Source organism: Rana temporaria, chromosome 6 (assembly GCF_905171775.1).
Source record: "Rana temporaria chromosome 6, aRanTem1.1, whole genome shotgun sequence".
NCBI lineage: Eukaryota > Metazoa > Chordata > Amphibia > Anura > Ranidae > Rana > Rana temporaria.
The window spans coordinates 16135061-16156197 of NC_053494.1; the positions used below are offsets into that span (position 1 = coordinate 16135061).

The following is a 21137-nucleotide window of genomic DNA, read 5'->3' on the forward strand; positions in this document are numbered from 1 at the left end:
CAGTCCAGTAGAGGAGCCGCTACAACTGTGCAAGACTGAAGGGAAGGCTGGAGATCCAATTTGCGCTTCGAGAATTGAGCCAAATGCAGTTTAGTTTAAAGAAAAAAAATGATAACATAATCCTGTTTTTAATTATTAGTTATTAATTATTGAGACGAATATTATTACCATAAAAATTAAGCTTTGCAATATAAATTTATAGTTATTGGTTCAGCTTTATCTGAAATCCTTCTTTCCCCACCAATACTTCTGTCTGATACTTTCTTGCCATTGTCAAATGTTTATTTATTTATTTTTTATTAAAGGACCCAGAGGTCCCCAGGGGCCCGGATGGCAATCTCCCTTTTTTTGTGTATTTTTTATAAATGTTTATTTTTTTTATATATATTTTTTTTATTTTTATTTTTTATTAAAAGGCCCAGAGGTCCCCAGGGGCCCGGATGGCAATCTCCCTTTTTTTGTGTATTTTTTATAAATGTTTATTTTTTTTATATATATTTTTTTTATTTTTATTTTTTATTAAAAGGCCCAGAGGTCCCCAGGGGCCCGGATGGCAATCTCCCTTTTTTTGTGTATTTTTTATAAATGTTTATTTTTTTTATATATATTTTTTTTATTTTTATTTTTTATTAAAAGGCCCAGAGGTCCCCAAGGGCCCGGATGGCAACCTCCCTTTTTTTATGTATTTTTTATAAATGTTTATTTTTTTTATATTTTTTTTTATTTTTTATTAAAGGGCCCAGAGGTCCCCAAGGGCCCAGATGGCAACCTCCCTTTTTTTATGTATTTTTTTATAAATGTTTATTTTTTTTTATATATTTTTTTTATTTTTATTTTTTATTAAAGGACCCAGAGGTCCCCAGGGGCCCGGATGGCAACCTCCCTTTTTTTATGTATTTTTTATAAATGTTTATTTTTTTTATATATTTTTTTATTTTTATTTTTTATTAAAGGGCCCAGAGGTCCCCAGGGTCCCGGATGGCAACCTCCCTTTTTTATGTATTTTTTATAAATGTTTATTTATTTTTATATATTTTTTTATTTTTATTTTTTATTAAAGGGCCCAGAGGTCCCCAGGGGCCCAGATGGCAACCTCCCTTTTTTTATGTATTTTTTATAAATGTTTATTTTTTTTATTTTTTATTAAAGGGCCCAGAGGTCCCCAAGGGCCCGGATGGCAACCTCCCTTTTTTTATGTATTTTTTTATAAATGTTTATTTTTTTTTTATATATTTTTTTATTTTTATTTTTTATTAAAGGGCCCAGAGGTCCCCAGGGGCCCGGATGGCAACCTCCCTTTTTTTATGTATTTTTTATAAATGTTTATTTTTTTATATATATATATATATATATATATATATATATATATATATATTTTTTTTTTAAAGGGCCCAGAGGTTTCTTTTTGTGATATAAATGAAGCGACATGGAAAGACGGCGACTAATATCGCTAAATTGAAATCTAAAGCCCCGTACACACAGACCGATGGACCGTTTTCATCGGACAACCCGATCGTGTGTGGGCTTTGTTTTCCATCAGTGAAAAAAAAAATAGAACATGTTTTACATTTTTCCTATGGATTAAAAAAACTATAGAAAAAAAAAAAACGATCGTCTGTGGGTACGTCCATCGGTCAAAAATCCACGCATGCTCAGAATCAAGTCGACGCATGCTCGGAAGCATTGAACTTCATTTTTCTCAGCACGTCGTTGTGTTTTTACGTCACCGTGTTTGGACACGATCGGATTTTTGACCGATGGTGTGTAGGCAAGACTGATGAAAGTCAGACGAAAAAAATAAATCCATGGGATTAGATTCCATCAGATATCCGATCGTGTGTACAGGGCTTTAGGCTTCGGCTGGAATTTTATTATGCAGCTCTAAAATAAATGGAAAAAGAAGAACATTCACCCCCTCCATCTTTGGGTAGGTGGTCTGGTCCACCTGGGTGATGGTGGATCTACAACCACAAGCTGGTGGCTGCTGGACGGGTGGTGGTAGATGCCATTGGCGGGGGGGGGGGGGGGGGTCTTGTCTCTATTACAAGGCAGGAGACATCGCTCTCCAGCACAGCATAGTCATGCCAAGCAACAGCTGGAAGGTCTCCGTCATCGCTCGCCCCCCCCTGCAAACACATCCTCCTGATGGGGACCAGATGCAGGCCTCCTCCTACCTCCCTCCCTCCACCCAGGAACCTGACACTGTGCTACAGCTAATGGATGAGCTATGGAGGGGGGGTGGGGGGGGGGTACCCTCCAATATTAATCCACAGGTGTCAGGAGAGAAGCAGCTTCCATGTTGAGGTTACATACCGACTACCAGCACGCCAAATCTGAATTCCGGGGCTTAGCGTACATTCAGCTTGTGGGGGGGGGGGGATTATTTAAAATGTAAACTGTGGAATGGCCGGGGGAGTCATAAACATGACAAATATTCTGATTTGTGAATCTCAAGTATTCCTCCAGACATCTCACCTTCGATGATGCCCCACTTGGTCTTCCGTCCCAGGACCCTCTTGCCGTTGACCTGGTGTTCCTCATCGGTACCTACCACGGCGAAGGGGATTTTCTCCTGTGAAAGATAAAAAGATCAATATAAATTTCTATTATTTTATTTTTTATTTTAGGGTTAGATCCAACATACACAGAGGAACAAACAGGTGCCCATTGATGACCTCCTAGCTGTGTGGCAATACTGAGCCAACAAACCAGAACAAGCATGTAGCCAGTGAAGTTAAAACACCTCATCCAAAGACTTGTTCTTCAGTGACTTAACCACTTCCATACCGGGCACTTACGCACCTTCCTGCCCAAGCCAATTTTCAGCTTTCAGCGCTGTCGCACTTTGAATGACAATTGCGCGGTCATGCTACACTGTACCTAAATGACATTTTTATCATTTTGTTCCCACAAATAGAGATTTATTTTGGTGGTATTTGATCCGATTTTTATTTTTTGCGCAACAACTAAAAAATTACAGAAATTTTGGGAAAAAATTTAGTTTTTTTTTTCAGTAATATTTTTTTGTAAAAAAGTAAGTTTTCTTCTTCAATTATGGGCACCGATGAGGTGGCACTGATGGGCATCGATGAGGCGGCACTGATGGGCACCGATAGGCGGCACTGATGGGCACTGATAGGCGGTGCTGGTATGCTGCACTGATAGGCACTCATAGGCGGCACTGATGGGCACTCATAGGCGGCACTGATGGGCACTCATAGGGGGCACTGATGGGCACTCATAGGCAGCACTTATGGGTTGCACTGATGGGTACTTATGGGTGGCACAGGTGGGCACTGGGCATAGATGGGCACTAAGAGGTGGCACTGATGGACACTGAGGGGTGGCACTGATGGCATTGCTGGGCATCATTTCAGTCAGTGGCCATGTTGCCAGTCAGTGCCCATTTGTGGGCACTGATTGGCATCAATTGTGTTAAATTTTTTTGTGAATTTTTGCTCTATTAAGCACTGGGGGGCACTCCCTGGTGGTCCAGTGTTGGCATCCAAGGGGGGCTGCGCTGATAAACAGCCGCGAGTGAGGAAGAGCCGATCAAAGGCTCTTCCTGTTTACATCGTGATCAGCCGTGATTGGACACATTATCTCTTTACCGAGATCTGACACCCTGCATCACCGATCGCCGCGCTGCGCGCCCCCACGGGCGCGCGCCGGCATGTAGTCTTGCAGGACGTCAATAGACGTCCAGTCAGGATTTCACAACCACTTCCCGGACGTCAATTGTATATTGAACGGGCAGGAAGTGGTTAAAGTGGTTGTAAAGGTTCCTTTTTTTAAAATAATAAACATATCATACTTACCTCCACTGTGCAGCTCGTTTTGCACAGAGTGGCCCCGATTCACGTCTTCTGGGGTCCCTCGGCGGCTGTGTCTGCTCCTCCACGCATCAGTTAACCCCCTTATGGGAAGCGCTCTCCCAAGGGGGTTAGCTTGCGGTCGCGCTCCCGTGATACAGTCGGGGGGCCATGGCCACTGACTGTATCACGCGGCCCCGCCCCCCCCCCCCCCGGCACGCTGTGTCATTGATTTGATTGACAGCAGCGGGAGCCAATGGCTGCACTGATATTAATCATCCAATGAATGAGCCGAGAAGCCCAGCCAGAAGCCAGCGTGTTCACGACGTAGGACTTTTCGAGGGCTCAGGTAAACAAATGGGTGGACCGCTAATCGTCTGATGTTTTTTCACCTTAATGCATAGAATGCACCTTTACAACCCCTTTAAAAACGCTTCACTGAACGTTCATTTTAACCACTTGACCGCCAAAAGGTTTTACCTCCTTCATGACCAGATCATTTTTTGCTATAGCACCGATCGCTGCATAAATGCCAATGGTCTGAAAAAAGTGTCAAAGGTCTCCGATCTGTCCGACGCATTGTCACAATACGACCCTTTTCACACTGGGTCGGTTTGCAGTCGCTATTGCGCTAAAAATAGCGCCTGCAAACCGACCTGAAAGAGCCGCTGCTGTGTCTCCAGTGTGAAAGCCCAGAGGGCTTTCACACTGGAGCATTGCGAAAGCAGGACGGTTAAAAAAAAAGGGGGATGGCAAGGGGGGCATGACAAGGGGTGTGGCCTATGCCTGCATACTTTTGCTGATAGGTGTCCCTCATTCCCATCTCAAAAAGTTGGGAGGTATGTTAGGATAAGTGGCAAGCAGTATCTTGCAGCAAAACACTGAAGCAAAGTGTAATAGTGGAAGAGGGAGTAAATACCCTCCAAGCAGCCAGCTTTAGGTGGAGACAGATGGTGGAGACACCCACTGGTGCACACTGGAACTACAACCTCCCGCTCTAGGAAGCACATTGCCACCAGCAGGGTGGGCCAGGTACTGACAGGAGCTCCTTCAATAAGGGAAAGTTCTGGTTTCATTTCTGTGATTCGCCACTGTTTTGATTCAGAAGATAATAGGCTAGATTCAGATAGATTAGCGGATCTTTAGATCCGTGTAATCTATCTGATTTACGATCCGCCGGCGCAAATTTGAGAGGCTAGTGCAGTATTCAGAAAGCACTTACTTTGAAACTTGCGCCGGCGGATCGTAACTCCCCCGGCGGAATTCAAATTCCGCGGCTAGGGGGAGTGTAGTATTTAAATCAGGCGTGTCCCCGTGCCGATATAAATGCGCATGCGCCGTCCGTGAATTTTCCCGGCGTGCATTGCTCCCAATGACGTCGCTAGGACGTCATTGGTTTCGGCGTGAACGTAAATTACGTCCATCCGTATTCGCGACCGACTTACGCAAACGACGTAAAAATTCAAAACTCGGCGCGGGAACGACGGCCATACTTAACATTGGATATGCCGCATATAGCAGGGGTAAGTATACGCCGGAAAAAGCCGAACGCAAACAACGTAAAAAAAAAAGCGACGGGCGGGCGTTCGTTTCTGAATCGGCGGAAATCGGAAATTTGCATATTCGTCGTGGAAAAAAACGAAGCGCCACCTAGCGTCCGGCGGGAGATTGCAGCCTAAGATCCGACGGTGTAAGTCACTTACACCTGTCGGATCTAAGGTAGATCTATGCGTAACTGATTCTTATGAATCAGTCGCATAGATCCGACCGTCGGATCTCAGAGATACGACGGCGTATCAGGAGATACGCCGTCGTATCTCTTTCTGAATCTCCCCCCAATGTTACTACCCTAAATTTATAGACAGCTGGGCAGCCTCCTCAGAGGCGCTTTGCGGTGGTTTTTAACCCTTTTCTCGGCTGCAAAGCGCTGTGAAAATAGTGCTAAAGAGCCGTTAAAAATAGGTATTACACGTTTTTTTTTTTTATAGGCTTTAAAGACGCATGACTAACTCAAAACTCTAAGGCCGAGTACTCACGAGCAAACATGTCCGTTCGAAATGTCCGACGGGCTGTTTCCGGCGTACAAGGCTGTTTTTTCATTTGGCCCGCTGGCTTGTACACACCAGCGGACGATATTTCCCTGCGGACCTGAACGCGTGCACGTAATCCACGTTTGACGTCACTATAAAGGGAAAGGCCAAAGTCAATGGCGACGCCCTCTGTTCCGCTTTTGCTAGTTACGGCTTTGCTCGTGTTAGTGAAGGTTTGGTTAGAGCTGATTCGCGCTTCTCGGTCTCCAGGCTTTAGCAGGTAGTATTTTCTCGTTCAGTGCGTGTGCTTGTGGGTACGTAGTTGGCATTCGGGTACAGGCGTGCAGTTCGTTCTGCTTAGCAGATTCGTACTGTGCGTTCGTATCTGTGTGTCGTGCGTTCTTTGCAGGTACCGCTGGATTTGATTGTGCTTTCTGTTGGAGTGTGTTCTTGACTGACCAGCCGGCCGGTTTGAAGCCATGATGGAGCAGCAGCGTCAATTTTCGCGAGTTGGTGCTGTTTATGGGATGGCTGCTGGATATGTTCATTATTCCAGTACTTTGGCCAGAAACAGGGGGCGGAGGCGTTTCTGGACCAAGAATTGGTTGCGCCAGCGTGACCAGTTCTCACATATGCCTCTGCTTAGGGAAATCCAGGAGAATAATCCTAATGACTATAGGAATTTTCTCCGCATGACGGACCCCGTATTCAACAGTCTGCTGGATCTTCTGTCCCCCTATATCACGAGGCAGGACACTGTGATGCGCCAAGCCATCACGGCCGAGCAGAGGCTTATTGCCACGTTGCGGTACCTGGCGACTGGGAGGAGCCTGCAGGACCTCAAGTTCTCGACAGGCATCTCTCCGCAGGCGCTTGGGGTCATCATACCGGACACGTGTGCTGCCATCATTAAAGTTATGCACGAGGAGTATATGAAGGTAAGTTTCCTCATTTTAACCTCACAATGTGTCTTTAATAATGTGGCAAACTAACTTTTGATTTTATTTCCCAGATATGCTGTGTGTTTAACTAACGTTCCCTTTTCTCACTATGCATGTTGATATCAGCTTTTACATGTTCTTTTGATTTTGGCCTACCTGCATATTTTGATCTTACCCAATATTAACCTGTCCAGCATGCTATCTTCGGGCCAACCCCCACCATGCCACTTTATTTTAATTTTTTTGGTTTTCTAAAAACAGTTTAAACACCCCCCACCCCCCCTTCAAAGTGTTTTTGTCCCCATCAGAGGGCTGTGGAGTCTGTTATTAATTAAGTGGCCCTATATATTTGTGCCCCGAAATTCTCCCTTCAAAATTTGCAAATGCTATTTAAAAATTGTAAAGTTGCACAAGGATGCTTGTAGGATTATGTTTGCAATGTTTATGTGCCAAAGTACTAAATCTCTTTTTTTGTTTGTCCCCACAGCTACCCTCCACACCACAGGAATGGCAGTCTGTGGCTTCCCAATTTGCCGAGCGGTGGGATTTTCCTAACTGCGGTGGAGCAATAGATGGGAAACACGTCCGCATTGTGCCCCCACCCCACTCGGGGTCCTACTATTATAATTACAAGGGTTATCATAGTATAGTGTTGATGGCGGTGGTGTCGGCACAGTATGAGTTTCTCTATGTGGACGTGGGGAAGAACGGCCGGATGTCAGATGGGGGAGTGTTCGCACGGACTGATTTCTATGATCGTCTCCAAACTGGTGGTCTGGCATTGCCACCAGATGAAGATAATGTGGAAGGACTTCCGTTTGTGTTCCTAGCGGACGAGGCTTTTGGCCTTGGACCTCACCTAATGCGGCCTTTTCCCCAGAGGACCCTCACCTCAGAGAGGAGTGTGTTTAATTTTCGGTTGTCCAGGGCTCGGAGGGTAGTCGAGAATGCCTTTGGGATCCTCAGCAACCGGTTCCGCCTGTTCCTGACATCGATACATTTGGCGGAATATAAATTGAACACCGTTATATTTGCCTGCTGCATTTTGCACAATTTTCTACGCAGGCACTCCCAGACGTACCTAGCCCCCATGGGCTCTGAGGCAGGACTACCCTCAGAGAACATTCCTGGCCTGGACACTGGTCGCGCTGGCTTGGCCCCCCAATCTGCTCGTGAGGTACGCGACAAATATGTTGAGTACTTCATGGGTCGGGGGGCCATTGCTATGCCAGATCATATTTCTTTCTAATTCGGCCCCCAAAAGAAAGGAATATTCTCACAACTAATAAATAATTAGACCATTGGACTTTATACAGTTGTTTGTCATTACTGCTTTTTCTCTATTTTTCTGTCTTCCAGGTTATCTCCAAAAATAGTGCACTTCTAGTGCCACATTTACTTACTCAGATGTATTAACTAACCACATTTGCACATTATTCACTCATCTACAAACTGGGTATTCAGTCTATAAATAAGAAGCCACTCTTTTTTCTGCTTTTGATGTCTCATTTATTTTTTTTATTTTAGTCATTTTTTAACAAGAAATGTGTATTTTTAGGCAGAACACATTTCCTGCAAATTCTGGAGACAAAATATTGGCTTTTAATTATTTATTTTTTGGTCTTTATTGACAGTGATTATCAATAATAATGATCGAAACACAATGTAACAATAATTTCACTGAAACTATACGCAAGAATTTTTGGGCTTGTCATTTGTTTGTGTCTAATTTTTTAAACAAGATTTTAACACAACACAAAAATTTTTTTGTTTTTTTCTAAAATTAGTTAACTTCTTTCTTTAGGTGAGATTTATTGTTCGTTTTGTGATCTGAAACTGGAAACATTTACAAACCAAAAAAGATCAACACCAAACAAAAATTTAAAAAAAGAACAGCAGTCAGTCATATGGATGGTGTGCTTTCACACTGGAACACGCCAAAATTTCTAAATGCACACATTCAGTGAAAACTCGCCAAATGTCATTGGTTAAACAGACAAATGGCCACATGTGCTATCTGACATCATGGGTGATCAATGTCTGTGTTTTGTGGGAGCAAACCCTTCCTCTCAACTAGTTGAGGATCGAGGAGGGGTTTGTACCCACAAAGCACAGACAATAGATAGTCTGTGATGGCAGATAGCACATATTGGCACACTGTGTGTGCATTTAGAAATTTTGGCGTATTATAAAGTACAAAAATTAAAAAGGGTTTTGTGGGCGGGGGATGGGCGGGGGATGGGCTTCTGTGGTTCAGTCTTTGACACGGCCCATCATGTCCATGATATTTTTGTAATTTTGGTTGATGACTAGCATCCTTTGTCGCATGTTCTCCATTTCCGTGCTACACTCAGAAATGACATTTCGCACATTCTGCTCCATGACTAGCATCCTTTCCTGCATAATGTCCATTTCCGTGCTGCACTCCATTAGTTGCTGTACAATGATAGAAGCACTTGCACGTGAAAAATGTGCTACTCCATCTTGATCCCCTAAAAAGAAACAAATTGGCATTCAAAATATGTAAATAATTTCCAGCCTATCTGCATATGTTTGGCCCTATTAATATAGGGGTGACACTGACCTGATGGCCTGATAATTTCCACATCCCCAATTTCTTCATCTTCTATCACTCCTCCTTCTTCCACCACCTCCCCATCATCTTCGACTCCTCCTTCATCCATCAATCCACCTTCTTGCAATTCGCCAAATTGTTCTTCCGCCACTTGCCCTTCATCTGATATAAATTCTAAGTCCAAAATAACTTCTTCCTCCTCTCTTCCTTCCTCCTTTCTTCCTTCCTCTTCTCCTTCCACATCCTCTTCTCCTTCCACATCCTCTTCTCCTTCCACATCCTCTTCTCCTTCCACATCCTCCTCTCTTCCTTCCCCAGCCTCCTCCTGCTCAACATGTGGAGGTGTTTGATTTTCCGGGTGTCTGGCCCTCTCTGCCTCCTCCAATTGCTGGCGTCTTCTTTCCCCTATAAGAAATAATAAAAAACAAAAGGGATACTCATCAGCACACAGATATTGGATATCATAAATCGCACACATTGCATAGACGATACATTTATGATGATTTTGGGTTGTTTATTCTTTCAGCAATCCTCCATTTTTGGCGTAGTTCTAGGCCAAGCTCTGATCCTGCCCCTTTTTTGCAAAGAAGTGACACACATGGATGTCCCCCCAAAACATTAATTCTCGTCGACCCTCCAAATAAATATCCTTTGATTTTTGAGACACAGGTGCTTTGCTTTTCAAGATGTTAAAACATCATCTTTATTTGCATTTTGGAGAATGAATCTTGTTTGCCTGTCACATTCACTCAATTTAATTTCTGTGATTTTGCTATTCAACAATGTTGGAAAACCAAGTTTGGGGCCAGTCAGCCATGTCCAGGTGTGTTGTTCCTGGAGTAACGTCACATTTTTGCAAAACAATGTCATATTACGCGTGTTTACTATTTAACCAAATTTGTTTAAGGTTGTTATTTGACATAAACACAATACAGTATCTACACATGTTCAAAAGTAAAAGCAGGCCAAGGAGGCAGATGTGAAAAAATACATGTCAACACATTATTGCAGACATTCCCCCCCCCCTTAAATAATATGGACTTACTTTTACGCAGAATTTTGAGGATCTTCTTCATGTGATGTGGCTCCCTCAATTTTAAATCGGACCAACGCTTCCGTAGTTGCTCCTTTGACCTGGTGACACCAAACATTCTCCTCATTCTCCTTGCCACCTTGTCCATTATGTGTGACTTCCTACGGTTCGGTGTTTTGTAGGGCCCACATTCACCATCATAATCCTTCCTCCTCATGATGTAAACCAACTCCACCATTTCTTCGAACGCCATATTAGTGGCTTTATATCTTTTAGGCCTGGATCGGGACGGTCCAGCCTCTGTCCCTTCACTTGCGCCATGAGAGCTCCGTGCCCGCTCGTGTGACATCGCCATCTTTCCTTCCCACAGAGATTAGGGGCGTGGAAACGAGGAAATGTCCCGTCAGGGGCGGAGATGAGGGCGGGGATTATTGCATATGCGGAGTGTCGCGAATGCCAACAACGTATTGACGTAGGTTACGCGGAGAATATTCGCGCGATTCCAGAACCTACACAGTTAACGCCACATTTACTTTTTCAATTGATTAGGGGCATGGCAAAGGTGACGAGGGCGGCGTTTCATACATACGCGGAGTGTATAAAAGGCGCTTGACGTGATTACGTAGGTTACGTGTTAATTCAGCGAGCGGAAGAAACGAGGATTGTGAGAGAGGCAGGTAAGAAATTTAAACATGGGATCAGCAGCGGGCTCTAAAATGTAGAGCAATGGGATGGGGGTTTGGTCTGTTGGTTGCACAGTTTTATTAAGCTATTATGTCTCTTGGATACCAGAATGTGATTTTCGTACCCAAATGCTTTTGTAGACATCACAAAATAGAGAGATCAAAAATGCTGTGACTCATTAGTAATTATGTAGGGTGTATTCAGATCAGGCCAAGTATTGTTCTGTGTTGGTTGGACAGAGGTCATTAGGAAGTTTCTTTCATGTAATCAATGCTGAGGGGCAGGATATCTACACATGCAATAGTGCCTTGATGAATGCTGTCATTTGTAATAATTGTGTATGGTTGTAGATTTATATTATTTCCTGCAATGTAACCAAAGGGGCGGCATGTTAAAAAAAAATGTTAGCTAAAACCAACCAATGGGGCAGAGCTGGCCAGCATTTTCTAAACAAGAGACACTGTGTTTGTATTTCTATATAGGTACTACTTTTTTAACAACATATTCTATCAATGTAAATGCTGAGGCTTTTTTTAATTGTGTTTTTGGTTTCTTTTCATTTTTTCAATCTAGAATAAAAAAAAAAAAAAATTTATTTCACAATGGATCTCCTGCAGAGCCAAGACATTATCCAGCATTTGCTGGATAAATTTCGGGAAATGCCCATCCTGTGGGATTCAAAGCAGGACCATTACCACAATAAGGACGTACGAGCGGCAGCACTTGAACAGCTAGCAGCATACATGAGGACATGGGTGCCAGAATGCAGTGCCAACATGGTGAAGGATAAACTTGCCAACCTCAGGGGCACATATAGGAGAGCGTACAAAGCTCACCAAAAACAGCTAAGATCTGGAGCAGCAGCAAGACCACCAAAGGAACCCAAGCTGTGGTATTACAACCAGATGTCATTTTTGCGGGATCAACTGGAAGGCAGGCCATCAATGTCGAGTCTGAATCCCAACCTTTCCTCCACGCTACCTCCCAGCGGGACTTCCCAAGATCACCACAGCCCTGCAGAGTCAGATGAAGAGGGCCTGGCTGACAGAGAGGCAGATCTGCGCCTCTACGATGATGAGGTATAGTAGTTTCATAACTATTTATGTAATAATATTAATTATTGTTTGATTCTTGACTTGATATTGGTTAATAAAATACAAGCTGGGAAGTAAAAATCTAAAATCGTGGGCAAACAAATAGGTGTCAGGGATGACAACTGCAGGGGTCAGAGGGTGAGTCTGTTTTCAAGTTTAAATTCAAGGCAAAAAATAAGATTCAAGCATGAAAATGTGAGTGAGTATATTCCTAAATATATTACAACATGTCCCTTTTTTTTACACAGGAAGAAGAGACCAGCCAGGAGGTGGCAGATCCTCTCCTCACTGACAGCCAGGCCGCAGGGGTCAGTGGCAGCCAGGAGGAGGCCGGGCCCAGTGGCGTTCAGCAGCTCCCCAGGACAAGCACCACCAGCCAGGCTCCTCCCCTTTATATTAGGCCACCAGGCCGTAAGAAGAAATTGGGGGCAGTGGAGGAAGCCAGCCTCCAAATGATTAGGGAGGCGAGTGCCATCATGAGGGCCCCCCTCAACCCCACTGAGGCCTACAGTGCCTCCGTGGCACATGACCTGAATCAAGGCACGGAGGAGCAGAGGCAACTGGCAAAGGGCGTGATCAACCAGGCCCTTTGGTGGATGCAGAGGGAGCTGCTGACCCCAGACACTGGGCTATGTGACCCGGCCCGGCTTGCTGAACACCATTCTCCTGCTGCCACATCATCCCCACCTGCAAGGGCCCAGGGAAGACCCGCTGGAAGGCAGCCTGGAAGGAAGGTTTCAAGGAAGAGGAGACGTTGATGCCCTGCCTTCCATTTGATCCCCCACAAATGGCATCTTGTTTGGACTACCACAGCTTGGGTTCCTTTGGTTATGTGCTGCTGCTTCAGATTTTATTTAGTGTGCTTCCTGAGGTTGGCTAGTTTATCCTTCACCATGTTTCAAATGCAAGTTTGCATGTATGTTGCTAGCTGTTCAAGTGCTGCCATTCTGTTTTTGATCCTTTTTATAATTTGCTCAAATAAAAGCCTTTTTGTTGATTTGAAAAACTTGCCTATTGTTTGTAATACTGTGGGTATTATTTTAGGCATCAAACATTACAAACAAATAAAATGATTAATCTAAAATATTCACTAACTCATGTGGGGGGGGGGGGGGGGGTCATTTGGTGTGCCAACATGGTAGACAATTTAAACAACCTTCAACAAAATCATGTTAAATATACAAACAAAAGCTAAATCAAAAATATTTCCTATTAAAATATTCTAAATGGTGACATAACTATAAACACCTAAAGAAAGTGGGAAAGATAACCATTAAACATTAAAAGCAAAAAATTTGAAATGTGGAGGACCACTAAAAATATGATACGTCGGGCCAATAAAAGTTTGCAAAAATCTTACTACATCACAGCTAACAAATGTCACTTTTCAGTATGGAACAACTCAGTTGAAATAACATGAGCTAAATAACTGATTAGTTATAGCAAGAGAAGAATGAATAAAACGACGGCATCAAGCATTGGTTATTGTGTGTTTTGCTTCAGTGTTCTATTGCTAGAATTAATCTTTCTATTGACGAATGTGCCATATCCCAAAGAAACGTGAGTTTTACCTGAACGAGCGCTCCCGTGGCCTCATTTAGTCTGAGCATGCGCGGGGTTTTTGTACGTTGGTTTTGTGTACTCACCACCAAACATGTACGTTCGGACAGGATTTGAGCGGACGGTTTTAAAACAAGTTTGGAAATAAATGTCTGCTGGAAAACGGCCCGGCGGGCAAATGTACGGTGAAATTCTGTACGCTCGTAACTACACACGACCAAACATGTATGCTGAAACTGGTCCGCGGGCCAGTTTCAGCAAACATGTTTGGTCGTGAGTATGGGGCCTAAGACTTAAAAAAACAAAAAAATATAAAAACTCTAAGATTGTTAGGAAGAGAAAAGTTAAATAGATGAGCCCATACTCACCCGAATTTTGTCATTGAGTAGCACCTCTGTTGTGTCTTCATCCAGTTCCCGCTGTGGGTATACACTGATGCCGTGGGCCTGCAGGTCCTTCCTTATCTACAAAAGACAACAATGCATTGTGAACAAGAAAGTCAACATTTCTGCAAAGAGAACCTTTCAGAGCAAAGAAGGGGGTTCAATGCCCCCTCTCCAGCTGCACATACACCACTTTCATTGCCTCGCCACTCTATACACCCAACAAGAGTGAAGAAAGACAGCCCTCCGTAATTTCTGAGCTGCTCCAGCTAGAGCTTACACAGTGCTGTAGACCCGCCCCACCTTTATGTGGCAGTGCTGGGCCAATCACCAATGCTGCCAAGTGCTCCTGCATACCAAGAAGTATTGTGCATTTCCTTCTGCGGCCATCGTGGGGTCCTCCCCGCTCGATCCCCGCTTCCCGCGCTGTGTTTGAACCACTGCACCGGCATATACCGAGCGCAGTACACTCGGGTATAGTGGGGCAGGTCCGGCTCCTCTTGCGGTAAAGGACGTACAGGACGCACAGGACGTGACCGCGAGAGGAGCAGAGCCTGCCCGACTATACCCGAGTGTACTGCGCTCGGTATATGCCGGTGCAGTGGTTCAAACACAGCGCGGGAAGCGGGTATCGGCATATATCGCGCACCCTCGATTTTGCCCTGATTTTCAGGGCAAAAAAGTGCGCGGTATACGCCGATAAATACGGTATTTATTTGGAGGCCTATCCATGCCTACAGATTGAACCCAATAGGGGTAGGCTGGTACAGGCTACCAAGTAATGTATTGTTATAAGAACAATCTTATGAACCAAGGTAACTTAGTAGGTTACTAAGGATTAATATGACAATTCTAGTCTGTACTGTTAAGTAAATACTTTCAATAAAAATCTATTGTTAAAAAAAAAAATTCAACAGTTGAAGACCAGTGCTCTGGCTGGGATGTTCAGTCCCTCTTATCATAGTTTCATAACAAGTAAGGGACACTTGGCACAGACTGCTAACGTGTTTCGGCTACAGAATCTTCCTCAGTGCTATGAGGAAGGCCGTGTGGCCAAAATGTGTTAGAAGATTGTGTAGTATGTTATTTAATAAGTAGTCAATAAAGATTGTTTCGGAGAGCACACCAAGTATAAAACCTTCTACCTTAGTGGCCAGGTCAGCTTATTCAATGTAGGTCTGCTTTAAGCCATCCTGTTGCTTTGGTGTATGTATGTGGAAATGCACAGTGCAATAAATGTTTGGTTGAAGGCTCTGTGGATTTGAATTATGACTTAGAGCACTGGTGTCAAACTCAATTTGCTTCTGGGCCACATCAGCATTATGGTTGCTCTCAAAGGGCCGGTTGTATCAGCACACCACCCCCCCTTACATCAGATGTCAAGAGCCCCCCACCATCAGAAGTTGAGCATCAACCCCATTATCACTTGCCAGGAGGGCTGGACAAAGAAGTACAGGATCTGGTGAAGAAGTCCTGTCCTCTCTGCTGCTGACTGCTGAGACCAGGTTGGGAAAGAGACGAGGGGGGTGTGAGGGCCACATGAAATGACCTGGAGGGCCGGATTCGGCCCGTGGGCCTTGTGTTTGACACATGTGCCTTATAGTGACCAACAGGGGCGGACTGACCATTCGAGCACTCGGGCACTGCCCGAGGGCCCCATGCCACTAGGGGGCCCCATCAGGGTTGCCAGCCTCAGTAAAACGAGGGACAGTATGTAAAAATCTGTGTTTTTTTACATCTGTCCCTGAACTGTCCCTTACCAACATTCTTTTGGTCTAAAAATCCCACGATTTTAGCTGCCTCGCCTCTCCAGTACCTTCTTAGTGTGTGTGTGTGTGTGTGTGTGTGTGTGTGTATACAGTACTGTGTGGCCCCATAATCTCCTATTGCCCGAGGGCCCCATGAGTTGTCAGTCCGCCCCTGGTGACCAATCATATCCAAACCTGCTCTGAAAGATGCCATTCAGATAGTTAAAAGAAAGAATCAGATTCCTCTCAGCCACCAATTTTTCCTTCTACAATGAATGGTCTGATGTCCCAATCATCATCCATGAATCTTGATTGCCATGACTTGTGAAATGCATGATCCTCATCAAGTCCACTTGTAGACTCAGCAAAACATTTAGGGCCAGATTCAGGTACAAATGCGGCGACGTAACGTATCGTCTTTACGCTACACCGCCGCAAGTTTTCAGCGCAAGTGCCTGATTTACCAAGCACTTGCGTGTAAACTTTCGGCGGCGTATCGTAAAGCCGTCCGGCGCAAGCCCGCCTAATTCAAATGGGGCGTGTATAATTTAAATTAGGCGCATTCCCGCGCCGAACGTTCTGCACATGCTCCGTTTGGAAATTTCCCGCCGTGCTTTGCGCGAAATTACGGTGCCTCGACGTGTTTGTGAATGGCGACGTGCGTAACGTACTTACGCCAAAAAAAAAAAAGATTTAAATTCGACGCGGGAACGACGGCCATACTTTAACATGGCTTGTGTAAAGTTAAGCCATGAAAAAGCTGGCTTAACTTTGCGACGGGAAAAAACGACTTGCGACGACGTAACGCACGCGAGTACCTTCGTGGATCGCCGTAAAAGCTAATTTGCATACCCGACGCTGGAAAACGACACAAACTACACCCAACGGCAGCCGAAGTATTGCAGCCTAAGATCCGAAGGCGTACAAAGCCATAAGCCTGTCGGATCTTAGCCAAATGCTATCGTATCTTGTTTGTGAATCACAAATTAAGATACGACGCGGCAAATTTGAAAATACGCCGGAGTATCAGTAGATACTCCGGCGTATTTCTTCTGTGAATCTGGCCCTTAATATTTATGAGATTTGTGAACCTGAATAGCTGTGCTTAGTACATTTTTATTGGGACCTACCCTCTGCTTAAACTCTTCTCTCTCCTCCAATGTGAGTGTGTCGGCTTTTGCAATAACCGGTACAACGTTTACAATGCGACCTAGTCGTTTCATGAACTCGAGGTCCAGCGGTCTTAGCCTGGGGGGTAAGAACAGTGATAAGGTGAAGTCCACAGTAACAGTTCACAATACAATCCACATACAGCCAGCATGATAAGTCACACAATACATAAAGGGAGGCGATAGTTTGAAATAATTTTAATAAATATTAGAGGCAACTCTGGAACAACCTGACCATCCTCAGTAATCTATAAACCTGTATGCTTCGCCATATTAAAACTACAAATTTATGTCAATGGAGAGGAAGGGTGGTGTAGTGAGGGAACTGGCTGTCCCTGCTTATCAAAGGGGAGAGCAGTATAGAATGAGAGATGTCCTCTATGCTGCCCAGCTGTCTATAAATTTAGGGTGGTAACATTATCTTCTGGATCAAAACAGTGGCAAATCACAGAAATGAAACCAGAACTTTCCCTTATTGAAGGAGCTCCTGTCAGTACCTGGCCCACCCTGCTGGTGGCAATGTGCTTCCCAGAGCGGGAGGTTGTAGTTCCAGTGGGTGTCTCCACCATCTGTCTCCACCTAAAGCTGGCTGCTTGGAGGGTATTTAGTCCCTCTTCCACTATTACACTTTGCTTCAGTGTTTTGCTGCAAGATACCGCTTGCCAATTATCCTAACATACCTCCCAACTTTTTAAGATGGGAATGAGGGACACCTATTAGCAAAAGTATGCAGGCATAGGCCACACCCCTTGCCATGCCCCCCTTAAAGAAGAATTGTGCAAAAAAAACAAGATTGTTTAAGCCCACAAGTGCTTTTTTTTACCACTACTATTCCTTTATATTGGCTTTTGGAATTTACAAATGCATTTAGAAATCAGATGAAAGGTTTAGTGCTGGGAAACACTTTTTGATAGATAAAAAGTGCATTTTATATACATCTATATAGATCAGACCAAAATGAGGGACAAATGAGGAGGAATGAGGGAAATTATTCCAAATCAGGGGCAGTTGGGAGTTATGTCCTAAGTATGGATCCTGATTTTGCTCCTTCCCTGCATCCTGAACCCTGCTGTCTATTTTCTGCTCCCCTTGTGCCTGATCCCAGTCCTGGTTCCCCCTTGGCATCTGTTCCTTGCAGCTCCAGTTTTCCCTGTTTATTCATGTTCCCCATTTTTGTACATATTTTTTTATAGTTGGTTTGTTAGTTAGGCTTCCTGTTAGTTAGGTTGCTAGTTAAAGCGGGGGTTCACCCTAAAAAAAAATTTCTAACATTACAATGAGCTGACCTGTGACACGGACATTATGCTGGTCTTTTTTTTTTTTTTTCGTACATACCGTTTTATCTGTATTTTCTCCCCGGTTTCCTCGCGGGAGAAGCGTTCCTATTCACAGGGTAAGTGATTAACCTTCTTCCGACCGGCGCATACAGCGCGTCACGAGTTGCCGAAAGAAGCCGGACGTCGGTGCGCAGGTGCTGTATGGCGCCGTATAGAGCCGACCCGACGTTTGGTTTTTTTTCGGCAACTCGTGACGCTCTGTATGCGCCGGTCGGAAGAACGTCAATCACTTACCCTGTAAATAGGAAAGCCCACGCCCGCGGGAAATCCGGGGAGAAAATACAGATAAAACGGTATGTACGGAAAAAAAAAAGACCAGCATAATGTCCGTGTCACAGGTCAGCTCATTGTAATGTTAGAATTTTTTTTTAGGGTGAACCCCCGCTTTAAGCATTTTGGTTACATGGTTGTGGTACACTTGTATCTTCACGTGTTCTCTGTTTCCTGTTTGCTGGTGTTTGGATGTCTTTTGTTTTACTATCAACACATTTACTTTACTATATATAGTCTCGTCTCGGTTTCCTAGTGCAGCTACGCAAATTTGGCCATCCCTGTGGCTGCGCACTCACCAGTGGCCCGTTGAGGGGATGAAGTAGATACAGCTGTGGATCCGGGAGTCAGGAATACGACGTTTCCGGTTCACCAGAATCTCCTCTCTCAGGTACTTCTCATACTGTTCATGGATGTATTTGATAATTGGGTCCCAGCTAAAATATAAGGGCAAATGGAGAGTTATACAGAGTATGGCCCGGATTCACAAAGCACTCGCGCCGACGTATGTCGAGATACGCCACGTAAGTGCAAATATGCGCAGTGCTCACAAACCAAGATACGCCTAAAAATAGGCTTCATCCGACCGACGTAACTTGCCTACGCCGGCGTATCGTGGGCGCTTATTTACGCTGGACGCAAGTGGCGCTCCCATTGATTTCCTATTCAAATATGGAAAAGAGGGAGATACGTCGATTCACAAACGTACTTGCCCGCCGGGGGAAAATATAAATGGTTTGCGTAAGTCGTACGTCCGGCGTAAGGTTATTCCCCATATAGGAGGCGCAACTCATGCAAAGGTATGGACCAGGGAACACAAGCCGTCGTATCTTATGTCGTTTACGCTGTACGTGAATATGACTAGGCGTTGGTTATGTTCACGTCGTAGGCAGTGATCCAGCGTATCTTAGGGAGAAGTTCCGACGTGATTCTGAGCATGCCCAGTGGGATGCGTCCACGGGACGGCGCATGCGCCGTTCGTTATTCGTATCTTTATGGCACTCGGCCCATCATTTGCATGGGGTCACGCCTCATTTGCATGGCTCACGCCCACTTCCACTTACGACGACTTACGCATAGGAAACCCAGCGCAAATTTGGCAGCACTGGCTTTGTGAATCCAGTGCTTGCCTCTCTGCGCTACGTCGGCGTAGCGTATATGAGATACGCTACAGCGGCATAAATATGCGCCGATGTATGTGAATCCGGGCCTATATGTCTACAATCCAGGACCTGGAGGAAAGGGGGTAACAGAAATTGGCCTTTAAGGATCCCACTTAAGAGGATACCCCTGGGCTGGGCCTATATTATTAACGAATTCCCGTCAGAAAAAGAAACATGGAAGCCACTAATTCTGACCCATTAAGACCGGCTGGAACAAGTATGTGTATATGAGATGTCCAGACACTCCATACACACACACTTGTTCTAAGGCAATGGCTCACCGAGTAGCGAAGGACGGAAAAGGATGAAGGTTGAGAAATGAGGCCTTATAAAAAAGGTTGTCAATGGCCTACTACCAAAACCGGCTCATGTGTGCTTGTCTGGAAAGCCTGAGAAAGTAACTGTAAAAACACATTCTTCATACCAATTCTGGTTGTTGATCTGATCCCCAAATCCTGGTGTGTCAATGACGGTGAGTCTCATCTCCACTCCTCGTTCCTCGATCACTGCGGAGAGCAGACAAAGTCAAGTCAATTCACTGTACACTTATCTGTTGGTCATTAACCCATCCACCCTTCCTTTTACCCAGTTTCATAACATGATAGTTTTCCCTTTAAGTCTAGGTTTTCGACAAAAGGTGATTACGTTGTGCTAAGGCACAATGCAAGGCATTGTGCTAAGAATACAGGATAAGGGACTTTTTCCCAGCACATCACAATGTAACACATTGGTGTGAGAAGGTCTTTTTAGAAACAAAGTGCACTATGTGGCCAAAAGTTTATCAGTACCTACCACACCTATATGATCTTGTTGAACATCCCATTTAAAAACCATATGAATTTATTTGGGGGTTTCCCCCTTCCTTGTAGCTATAACATCCTCCACCATTCTCAGAGGCTTTCCACAACATTTTGGAGAGTGTTTGTTGGAATTTGTGCTCATTCAGCCAAAAGAGTCTGGCTAAAGTCAGGTACTGATGTTGGGTGAGAAGACTTTGCCTGCATTTCAATTCACCCCAAAGCTGTTCATTAGGGTTGAGGCCAGGGCTCTGTGCAGGACACTCAGGTTCCTCCACTCCAAACCCTTCAAGCCATGTCTTTATTGTGATGTTGGATCAGGAGAAAACCTGGCTTGTTCCAATTCATCCCAAAGGTTTTCTAAAGGGTTGAGGTCAGGGCTTGGTGCAAAACACTCAAGTTCCTCCACACCAAAGCTATGAGTAAACACTAAAGTTAGTGTGAAACGCGTGAGCTGTCCTAGGTTCCGTTGCTGTGACTTGTAGTGCCTGTTTCCATTTTTTTTACAATAAAGCTACGTTGGATTGGAGTCCTGCTGTCC

General features: G+C 44.6%; 1 protein-coding gene across 2 annotated transcripts in view; it reads right to left on the reverse strand.

The window, feature by feature from the left end:
* Positions 1-21137, reverse strand: part of LOC120943180 (septin-9-like) — a 199292-nt gene that overhangs the window by 4240 nt on the left and 173915 nt on the right. For both annotated transcript variants that reach the window (XM_040356325.1, XM_040356326.1), the window contains 5 exons: positions 20224-20305; positions 18936-19073; positions 16991-17108; positions 14098-14193; positions 2476-2572 (listed from right to left, as the gene is read on the reverse strand). In XM_040356325.1, the coding sequence (XP_040212259.1) occupies positions 2476-2572; positions 14098-14193; positions 16991-17108; positions 18936-19073; positions 20224-20305 (531 nt within the window). The remainder of the gene's footprint in view (positions 1-2475; positions 2573-14097; positions 14194-16990; positions 17109-18935; positions 19074-20223; positions 20306-21137) is intronic.